The 11,175-nt window shown below is 41.8% G+C and overlaps 1 protein-coding gene across 2 annotated transcripts; it reads right to left on the bottom strand.

Moving 5' to 3' along the window:
• Nucleotides 1-64: 64 nt before the first annotated feature.
• Nucleotides 65-10,007, bottom strand: sec14l7 (SEC14-like lipid binding 7). Of its 2 annotated transcripts, XM_067485236.1 has the most exons (12): nt 9,888-10,007; nt 8,245-8,320; nt 6,481-6,524; nt 5,827-5,889; nt 4,914-5,102; nt 4,512-4,607; nt 4,367-4,427; nt 4,204-4,287; nt 3,601-3,707; nt 3,383-3,522; nt 3,096-3,265; nt 65-1,193 (listed from the first exon to the last, which is right to left on the bottom strand). In XM_067485236.1, the coding sequence occupies exons 1-12, from the start codon at nt 9,939-9,941 to the stop codon at nt 1,081-1,083; spliced, it is 1,197 nt and encodes a 398-aa protein (XP_067341337.1). In that variant the 5' UTR covers nt 9,942-10,007; the 3' UTR covers nt 65-1,080. The 2 variants fall into 2 exon arrangements, with proteins under 2 accessions (XP_067341337.1, XP_067341338.1); XM_067485237.1 differs by lacking the exons at nt 8,245-8,320; nt 9,888-10,007 and adding an exon at nt 8,136-8,244.
• Between the last annotated feature and the right edge of the window lie 1,168 nt (nt 10,008-11,175).

The following is an 11,175-nucleotide window of genomic DNA, read 5'->3' as shown; positions in this document are numbered from 1 at the left end:
ACAGTGTTGTGTGAGACACCGTGGATTTGGGTTGTTGTGCAGTGAGGACACAGTAAAAACAAAGTAACTTGTGTGTACATGTATACACACTTTCTGCTTTATTACAAGTAGACGAGTTAAAATTGTCTTCAATCATTCACGTCACGAGCCCACAGGTATTTATGCAGTAATGGTTCCTCATTTTCACAGTGTCCATGAAGAGATACCTGTCTTAAGACAGACTTGAAAAATGATAAACCCATTCTTTAAATGATAACTGAAAAGATGTCCAGAAATGTAATATTGCATTATCATATTGTTTCCATTAATCCCTGATTAACGTCTGTCATCATATTGACTTTCCATAGCAATGAGGAATTATGAAGTGCAAGCAGCAAAATTGTAAAGTTACCAAACAACCAACTTTGATGTTTGTAAACACAAGTCAAAAATTACCAAAACACCATAAAATATATTAATTGCTGGTGACACAAATCCCCTTTATGTCATTATCAGCAGTAATTCTCTGAATATTGGATTAAAGCTTGTTTTTTTTGGTTGGTTACATGAAATTCTTTGCACTGACTTCACTTCCTCTTCTCATGGTCATTTCAGAAATTCACATACAACATGACGTCCTGCAAATCCACGTCTAAAAAAACTGCAATACTGGAAGGATCTGTTGTTGCTTATATAAAGATAAAAGCCTAAATTGTAGTGGAATTGTCATTTCTACCCAATATCTAATACTAATCTATGAAATCTGATTTTATAGATTAGATTTTAGATTTAAGCTTTTATTTGTTCAGTTCAACCTGTGAGTACAGGGAGTGTGTTACTAAATAAAACTGATAGGCACAAGTGAAACTGACATGTCACACTGACTGTGCAGCCAGAATGTGGGTTTTCACTCTAAAGTTCCTGCAACTGATTTTTTAAACAAGTGACCAATGAATCATAAACCGGTCCATGCAGAGAGAGACCAGGTTGGTAGGTGTCTGCAGCTCATTGTTGCCTCAGAGAAGGTTGATCCAGCCCTGATGCAAAAGCAGTCAGTGTCTGGTGTCTGTGAGTAAACACCGTCAGACCAGGAAGACGACTTCAGGACCTCCTGTCCCCTCTGTTGTGTTCGTCTGAAGGAGGGAGGATCTCGACCTTGTAGCTCACCTTCTTGGACTGGAGGATGCTGTAGCTGTTGTCAAAGCACAGCACATCTGCACAGAGCAATGGACAAGGTTGGAACAACAGGGACATTGGGCAGGATTATCTTTGAAAACAGTAATTTGCAGCTTTTGGTTTAGCTTAGCACAAAGGCTACATCTAGTTATTACTAGCTCAAGAAAGGTAACCAACTCCTCCTACCAGCAGCTCTGGGGCATCTGGCGTAGAACTAGTCTGACTCATACGTCTTCAGAAATGCAGAAACTGACATTTTTATTCTTAGATTTTTATATGAATTAAGCAAAAATGAAATAACATGTTTGCTGTTAAGTTATGGGAGAACCTTGGACTGATCAAATTAGCCTCTGATGTATCCAAACTGCAACTTTTTATTTTTTTATAACTTTTTTGCAGCATGTTTTTAAAAATGGCAGGTGAGTAAAATGTTGCACAGTATTTAATCAAATCTCAGAGATATGATGTCCAACCATATTGTTACCCTAGATGGCATAAGTCTGGCCTCCAGTACTACTGCAAGGAACCTTGGAGTTGTTTTTGATCAGGATTTGTCCTTTACCTCACATATAAAACAAATCTCTAGAACAGCCTTCTTCCACCTACGGACCATTGCCAAAATTAGGAGCATCCTGTCTCAAAGAGATGCCGAAAAACTGGTCCATGCATTTGTTACCTCTAGGTTGGACTACTGTAATTCCCTACTTTCAGGATGCCCCAGTAACTAAAGAGCCTGCAATTAATCCAAAATGCTGCAGCAAGAGTGCTGACTGGAACTAGCAAGAGAGATCATATTTCACCTTCACTAGCTTCTCTCCATTGGCTTCCAATTAAATGTAGAATAGAATTTAAAACCCTGCTTCTTACATATAAAGCTCTGAATGGTCAGGCTCCATCATATATAGAAGACCTCATAGCACCATATCATCCCAGTAGACCACTTCGCTCTCAGAATGCAGGCCTACTTGTGGTTCCCAGAATTTCCAAAGGTAGAATGGGAGGTAGAGCCTTTAGCTATCAAGCTCCTCTCTTGTGGAACCAGCTCCCAGTTCAGATTCAGGAAGCAGACACCCTCTCTACTTTTAAGTCTCGGCTTAAAACCTTCCTCTTTAATAAAGCATATAGTTAGTTATAGTTATGCTGCCATAGGCTTAGACTGCTGGGGGACCCACCCCCCAATGCACTGCGCTCCTTTCCTCCTTTTGACCCTCTCTCCTCTCCTCTCACTTCACAATTGCCACCACTGTATGACATTAACTCTGTGTGTTTTCTCCCGTAGTCGTCTTTGTCGTTCTCTGTCTCTGTCTCTCTGTCCTTTTCTGCAGGTGTCCCCCGGCTTTGAAGCTGTGTGTCTTCCAGTGTGCAGCTACTGGTCCTACCAATCTGCCCGATGTTTTGTTGTGGCTTTTGTTGCTCTTTTCTTTTCTCTCTTCACTTTCCACTCACCCCAACTGGTCAAGGCAGATGGTCGTCCACCCTGAGTCTGGTTCTGCTGGAGGTTTCTTCCGTTACCAATAGGACTTGTTCAATGGGGATTTGTTGTGTTCTCTCTATACATCTTTATAGTCTTGACTTTATTCTGTAAAATGCCTTGAGATGACTTTATTGTAAATTGGTGCTATATAAATAAAGTTGAATTTAATGAAATAGCTATGTTCAGTGCTGCTGGCTCAGCCCGATTCCTGGATCTTCACCTTCTTCACTTTTGGGGGTTAGAACAAAGATCTGAGGACTAAATTTAGACTCCAGTTTCATTGGAGGAACCTAATTTTCTCAAAAGGTTCCTCGTCCCTGCACAAAGTTCCATTAATGGAAATGGGCAAAGATAAATGGCTGCTGGAGATAAACTGATATGTAAGGACCACACACGAGTGTGGTAAAAATCTGCAGAAGAATCCACATTCATTCTACTTAAACTGTTCCTCTGACTCATCACTCACAGACTCCAGGCTCAGAGCAGGTGAAGCAGCCCTCTTCAGGAACCAGATGTGCATTGTAGCGTTCGCTGGGCAGAACCTGCAGCATCTTTTCTGGCTTCTGACCTCTGCCCTCTTCGGTCTGTCTGAAAAGTCCAAACCCAATGTCTGCTCCGTCACTCGCAAACTGCCACCTGACAGTGAACACAGTGAGATTTGCAAAGGTGAGAGTGAGCTTTGTTCTAACAAACATGCAGTTAAATGGATTTTGTTGAGCAGGACAATGTGGTCAGGCCCCTCTCTGAATGTACCTCAGCAGGCTGTTGGGTGCAGTAACGTCATACTCCAGCTGGAAGACCGAGCCACGGCTGATGGTCACGTGGCTGTCATACTGAACCTTCACCGAGTCCTGAACATAGTACGAGCTGGGCACTGTGCCGCCATAGTTGATCTGCAACCGCAACGAACAAAACTTTCAGCTTTTAATCATCAGCACCTCCTCACCACACTCACACCATTCTGTCCTTGCCATGGTTCTGCAGCGAGGGTCTCCGTCAGAGTCAGTCAGAGCTCCTCCGTACACCACAGGAAGCTGCTCTGGGTCGATATGTTGACGTAACACTTCCTGCCAGTTACCTACAAACAGAAAAAGGTAAAGGCAGGAGTGGGTGTCATTATTGGGTTCGGACTGATCTAATGGATCCACTGTTGTGACATTTCAGACTCGTGTGTAAATGTTGGTCTTAAGGTCAACGTCCACAGCAGACACAGACATTTAACTATAAAAGCCCCCCACACTCCAGGATGACTGCTGTTTTGAGAACATGTGCAAATCGAGGTGCACACCAGCGACATGAGCTAAAACTTTTCTCCATCCACTTTGCTTTGTTTTTATAATTATTTCTTGTAACTTTACCTAAGGAGAGATCTTTGATTTGTCCTGTAGATTTTAAAATGACTGGAGCCAAGTATGTTTCGTATTAATGTTTTTGAAAAGCATGATTAAAAATGGTGACAGTTTGATGACAACTGTTAATAACGAGACCAGAAACAGGTTAGAGATGGGACTCGATAGAGAGCTGGTTGGTGAAGAAGGTGTTGTGCGACATGTTTAAAAGATCACTAGTCGTACTTCCTAAAACGATGATCTTACGCCGCGTTTCCTCACACAGGAAGTGCTTGATGAGGTTGTAGGCCATAGGAAATATTTTGGGAGCTGCAGCAAAGACAAAAATAGTCACAATTATAAAGGCGACCCAGAATTACGTCGTATACGTGCAGATGCAATGACGCACCTTTGATAAGAAAAACTCTTTTCAGCCCCTCTGGATAGTTGTCTTCAAACATGGTGAGGATCTGCTCAGAAGGAGACGGGAGGTCATGAGAAATGTGTGTCAGTGCAACACATGTAGCACTGTGGGGTGTGTACAGATGACAAACCTCCCCATAGATCTCGATAGCCGGTTTCCAGATGTGCTTCAGCCCCAGTCCCTCACAGTCGTAGATCAGGGTGACGGCCTCGATGTTCTTTCCCAACTGGGAGCGAGAGATGGCGAGAGTGAGGAGAGGAGAGGAGCAGCGATGACAAGAAAAGCAATTAGGAGGGAAATCCAGAGGAGTGACAAGACGAGAAGAGAGGACAAAAAGGAAACAAAATTAAGAAAGGAGAGAAGAAAGGAAACGGAAAGGGAACGACATGAAAGAAGAGGAGACAGGAGTCAAAATGGGAAGGAAAAGGAGACAGAGTAGAGGACAAAGTGGAAGAAACAAAGGACGAGCAGGAAAAGACGACAAAGACATAAGAAATGATGAGAGGAATCAGAGAGCACAGCATGTTCCGACCTTCTCAGACTGTCTCCGACACTCCCGATGCAGCATCTCACTGTGTCTGATCTTCGTCTTCAGGAAGTCCTGCTTGGTGGCCGACAGCAGCAGACCTTTAGGATCCAGAGGACCGATCACGTCGTACCAGATGGGACTTCCCTCTTTGTCATAACCGCACATCCCCCCCGACACATACTTCTCTATCACCTGACGACCACGACAAGGACAGGAAGACGTCTCAAACAACCTGTCACATTATTCAAGCTCAAACACACAGCTTTCAAATCATGGGCATGGAGCTGTCCACACACAGTGGTGATGGACAGGAGTTTCCATCAGTGAACTGAAATAAAGTCCACAGAGTCCTGTACCTCTGTGTATTTCTGTACTTTTACTAAGAGCTGGTCCCTGCTGACTCACACGCTCCTTTGATTGATGGACGGGGGCCATTTTTGTCCTCCTCTCCTTCTGAAGGAAGCAGCCACATGCACTACTGACCATCCACTGGGTTTATTGGATTAAATCAGGTGCAAAGAACAAAACGAAGCTCTAAGAGAAGCAAAGAGCTTCATTCATGAAATGACAGAGCTGTTAGTGAGACTGTGTGATGGTCCAACACGAGGAGGTTAGAAACACTGTTACCACTAATTAGTTAATGTCCCCCACAAACATTAAGCCACGCTGGTCCACAGAAAGGGACAGGGAGACAAAAACAGTCATGTACTTGTACTTTGAATACTTTTTAGGTAAAATATAAATCAAGTACTTACTTTTACTTAAGTATAAATGGCAGTGGGTACTTTTACTTTTACTAAATCACATTTTGGCTTGTGTATTTGTATTTGAGTACTTCATCCACCAGAGCTGAAAGGTGTAATGTGAGACCCTGACAGTACTTTGGTGCAGAAGGTAAAGCGGGGACAGTGTGTACCTCTGGAGGATTCCACTCAGTTATGATGGTGTCTACTCTCATCTGTTTCCTGAAGTCCACATGCTGCAGACAGAGAGACAGGCAGGAGTTAGACATGTTCTGATGCTGTTTGCACACAGGTCATACTGTACGCGCAGTACTTCCACAACCCTGTACTGCGAGACTGACTCAGAGTATCACAGATTTCACACTGTAAATATCAGAGAACATTGAGCAGAAACCAGCATCAGTTAGTGGACCTTTCTCTAGTCTTTGATTTCTCCTGAAATACTGGTTCATTCCCCTCTTTGACCTGTGTCCTTGAAGATGAACAGAAGCCTCAAGTAGACAGAGGTCACAAGATTAATGTTTAACAGCACAGTAGCTGTACTCGTTAAATAAACACTACAAGTTACAAAGTACATTTATTCCCTTTAAAATGCCTAATGGCCACAGAGCCACAGAGCCTCTGCTCTGCATCTGCTAAATGTTCCACATGGAGCAGAAATCGTCCTAATTATGATGCAAAACAAGCACAAAATGATCTGAAACACAAAGACACGCATCGTCCCATCAATGAGGACACGAAACAGCCACATGGTGGTTTGTGGTGGTTCAGTGTCGGTTTCAATGTGGAAAATACCAGGTGAAGTACAAGTACCTCAAAGTCCTCACCTTTCTGATCATGGCTTCAGCTTTCTGAACATTGAAGCTACGAGCTGGAAAAAGACAAAAAAAGATTATAGATTACACCACAGGGTTTGTGGTTCAGAACGTTGTTGTATGAATAACAGTGGCTTCACATGTTGAGAAACAGACATGAGGACAAAATATGAAGCAGCAGTTTTCTGTTTGTTGTAAATTTATATAAATATATAAAATATTATTTGTCTGGTTCCATTCACCGGATACAGATCGATACATTCAGCCTGTTTTTAAATCAGCAAAGAAACTGTCCAAGGTTACCAGTCAATGCTAATATTGATCTACAGTCACAGAGACCCCCCCCAATCTGAGCCTCCCTGAACTATGGACCACTGCAAGGAGTCAATTATGTCCTGCTGTACAGATCAGCTCTGCAGCAGCAGCCAGAGTCCATTAGCAGGTCCATAGGTGTCTACACAAATTATTTCCACTGTGACTTATTTATGTAATGTAACTTCCTCTTCTGCTTTGAATATTTGAGTGAACTCCACTAAAAAAGGCAAAATAGTCAGTTGAACACTGGGGGTCTGGGGGTCCTCGGAATGGGACGGGCCCATTTTCATGGGATCTTTAAACACTTTTTATCCTACTGAGTTTAAAGCTGCTCCTTGTTTGACAAAACCTTAAACTTTGGCAAATAAATCTTTACACCTTCACAGGGTAAAACAAACGTTAAGAGCAGTTTGAGGTAGTTCCGTCCGTCCTGGGTGAGTAAATACTAAGCTTTCATGGTCACAGGGTCAGAGGGGTCAAGGGCGTCGGGGGGTGGTAATGCTGACAGAAAGAAATGACTGATTAACCAGGAGATTGCCGCAAATTTCAAACCCCTGTAAATGAAAGAAGCAGTGATGCGTTGTTCTAGCAGCATTAAATTCTTTGTTTGCCTCAGATAAATTAACGCCACCTTCGCAAACTGACTTTACAAGTACAGTTTTGTAAGAATGAATTTTTGTGCTGAGAAGATCAGGAAACCAATGAGGTTGATTGTGTTCTTTACAGCGGCAGGTGCAGTGGATACTGACAAAGTCTGTACCATGGTAGTTCAGAGGTGTCCATACATTTCAGCAGGTTACAGTAGCTGTGTGAATGTTTGCTCACAAGCCACAAACACTGACCGGAATTAACATCAGCTGCCGTTTTTCCCCTCAGTCGTCCACTGAAACCGGCTGCAGCGACATGTGTGACAACATGGGAACAGGCTTTGTGTGATGGTGCAGAGTGGGCATAGCCTCCCACAGGAGACCAATACACATCTTTGGTTGTTTGTGTTCTGAGTTTAAATAGTGGAAGTAAAGGATCAAATGTGGTGGAGGAAGTGTGAAGTGGCATGAAAATACCAGTGAATTCCAGGTTACATCATGTGAAATTGTGACTGTAAAGCCAATGAGTGGCACTTCACATGGTGCATTTAATGTCCTGATTGATTAATTGGACATAATAAAGCGTCGTCTAAGACTGAGGAAAAACAGTTTCAGTTCATCAGCCTCTGGTGTTTCTCACTAATCATTAGTCCTAATCTGTTTATCTGTATCTCAGGGAGCCTGCTGGTTCTTCCCTTCACATTTGAACGCATCCCCCTGCACTGGGCAGGTGTGGGATTGTTGTTTTGGCAGCATCACACCTACACAATCGAAAATAGGAGCAGCGTGTCCAGTTCTCAGACCGATGTCTTTGTAAGTGGCTGTGGATGTATCAGCGTCTGTCAAATGTGATCGTGTGACCTGGACGTCTCACCTCGGAGCCAGCGGAGGAGGTAGTGGTCGTGCTGTGCAGGCAGGCTGGGGAGGACGTCCTGGATCCTCCCCCGAAACTGGAGACAGAGAAACAGGAGGAGCAGAAAGTTACGACGACAATAAATGCCTCATTTTTAAATATTAAATGATGAGTGTGATGGGCAGGCGACTGATGCCACTCGACTTACTGCAGACACTCATTCACAAAACACAAGCAAATCCACAAATGTGTTGTGGTTTTGCAGCAGTGTTTTCTAATGTTTTTCTAATTTGCTTGTGTTTTGTCTGTTTGCAGTGTCGAGCTCCCACCAAAGGCCAGCTTTGCTTCACTGTGTTCACAGATGAAACATGTTGTATGTGGATTTTAAACGTCCCCTCCCGTCATGCGTTAAGACTTTACTCTGAAATGACTCTGCTTAGATGTTTTTCCACAAGAAATTGCTTTTAAATTTCCATTGTTTTTGCTTTTCCATTGAAGACATTTGTGAATATAGTTACTTTTTAGAGTTGAAATGCGCAGAACCAGATGATTTGGATTTTGCGACTGTTACATGGTCAAGACAAGCGGTGTAATAACATTCACTTTACTCTGACATTACAAACAGCTGAACGATCATTGGGAAAATAACTGGCAGATTATTGATAATGACAACAGCTGTAGCACATTAGATTTGGTTCTGTCTGATCTATCTGTCATGTATTAAAACAAAAAAACATAAATGAGACAGTTTGAGGATTTGCTGCTGCTGTTTGTTTTCTCTGTTATATAAAAAAATTAAAAATCTTCAGCTGTGCTGAATTATAAGGTTGTTTTCTGTCAGTTTGTATTTTGTTTCATCACGTGTGACTTATATTAATATTCCAACTTGTTTCTTCCTTTACCATCCTGTCTCTTGCTGGAAGATTTCCCTCATTTTGTGACAATAATTAAGTATTTTGTGTTGATACTTAAATACAAAGCGTCTCTTTCTGGTCAGTTTTAAAATCTTTTTCTGGCCCCCTGACTTCTTGGGCCCCTGGATCTGATGGTGCACTAATCAATGTCTAACAATGTCAGGAGTGACAACACTTTCACGGGTTTTCATTTGCATTATTGGACACAACCATGTTTAAAAATACTTTTGTTTTATTACTTTATGTTATCTTTTAAGTTGAATGTACAAAAATGAATCTAATTTGAAGTATTTTACACAACAGTGTGTAAATGAGTAGTACAAAATACTCTTCTCCTGGACTTTAATCTTGGGTCTATTGAGCGATGGATAACGGCTCTAACTACTGTGGATCCTGCCATAAGGTTTAGGATCCATGTTTCAAGGTTTAACGTTGTGTTACTTTATATTTTACAGTTATTATAAGTTTTTAATCTGAAGACTAGTAACTATTGTTGTTAAATAGGTACAAGTCCACACAAAAGGAAAACACACACGTGTCTGGAATTTAGGAAACTAGGAGAATAAAGGAGGAAAGTCAGTGATGCAGAAACTTTACCTGAAGAACAATGTCACTATAGACACACAACAGCAGAAGTTTCCATGGGACTAAAGCAGCAGGTTGTCTCACATACAACTGTACCAAAGTCACCATTAAAAAACACACACTGAGTCCAGTTACACACAAAACATAGATTACGGCTTTTCTCACCTCAGATAAAGTTTCTGCCTGTTTCGGGCTCAAGTCTCCAACTCGTCCACTCATGTCTCTGCTGCTGTGTTTCTGGGACAGACGTCTGTAAATGAAGTGAGCTGGAAGGAAACGCAGGTTAGAGTGGAACACGCCACGCCCCCTGCACACACACACACACACACACACACACGTGGACTTTCATCTTCCAGTCTGGCTCCCATTGTAACACAAACACTGAATTACCCCATGAATGAGCAAATGTTGAGTAAGTCCCCCTACACGGCATAAACAGGCCTCATACAAACATGTGAAATGATCTTTAACAGGTTGTAAGCAGATATGAGAAAATGGAGGCTGCTGCATCAGCACATGATAAATGCAGATGCCATAAAAAGCAGCTGTAATTACAAAAGGAAAATGCACTGTGTTTCAGTGCTGACAGGATTTTCCAAGAAAAGTAGAAAAAATAAATCAGTTTTTGCTGAAATAGTGGAAATGACATGTTGCTTTCTTACATACCAGTGGGGCAAACTTCAAAGCCAGTTTGCCTTAAAAACATCACAAGCTAAAACTTCAAAAGCAATTTTATGATGTTGAGTTTTAAATGAATAAAAGATATTTAAAAAGCCATATACAAGAAATAATGTCCTTTATAAGCTGGAGGTTTTGAAGCCTTCAAGCTGTTTCTGACTGAAAGTCTGCAGTTAGGCGCCAAATAACGTCGATTAGGAATCATGTCATTACTGTGAATGACTGCTGCAGCATTCACAGAAGATAATGTACAAGCTTGGTAACATTCACTTTGCATTAATAAATGTTCTCATATCTGCTTTAACATGTTTGTACAGCAACAAGGCAAAAATACAAGTTTAAGAATTAGCAGCAACAGCATCATAACGTTTTTTTTAGTACTTTTCTTACCTGCAGCTATCAAACACAGACGCTGCTTTCAAGTCCACTGCTCCGTCTCATGGAGCAATTGACAGCAGATACCGAGGCTCCAATCTTTGCCGTCTCAAAATAGAGGCCTTAGTTAGCCACAGTTAATCTTAGCGGTGCATGTTATGGACACTGTCCCCGTTTGGACACACTGTCCTCCAGATGGTTGATCATTTAATAATATTTGTCCTTCATTGTCGTCCTCACGTTTTTATGCTGTATGGTTGTAAATTTGTTCCTCAACGTTTCCTCCAAAGGTTAGAAATAAAGGTGATGAATACATGTAGTTAATACTCGAGTATTACATACAGTGCTAAGTAAATGTACCACATGTTCAGTTGGGACACATCCAATTATTAATTTCACT

The sequence above is a fragment of the Channa argus genome, chromosome 18, assembly GCF_033026475.1.
Source record: "Channa argus isolate prfri chromosome 18, Channa argus male v1.0, whole genome shotgun sequence".
In the NCBI taxonomy this organism is placed as follows: domain Eukaryota; kingdom Metazoa; phylum Chordata; class Actinopteri; order Anabantiformes; family Channidae; genus Channa; species Channa argus.
This window is presented reverse-complemented; position numbering and strand designations above follow the sequence as displayed.

Bases quoted from the DNA above. Each gene is read 5' to 3' on its own strand.
- sec14l7 (XM_067485236.1), bottom strand. From the start codon at position 9,941: ATGAGTGGACGAGTTGGAGACTTGAGCCCGAAACAGGCAGAAACTTTA. The intron at 3,523-3,600 runs GCAAGGACAGAA...TTGCGGTTGCAG, and splicing joins ACCCTCGCTGCAGAACCATG to ATCAACTATGGCGGCACAGT. The intron at 1,194-3,095 runs GTGAGTGATGAG...TGCTCTGTGCAG, and splicing joins CTGCTCTGAGCCTGGAGTCT to ATGTGCTGTGCTTTGACAAC.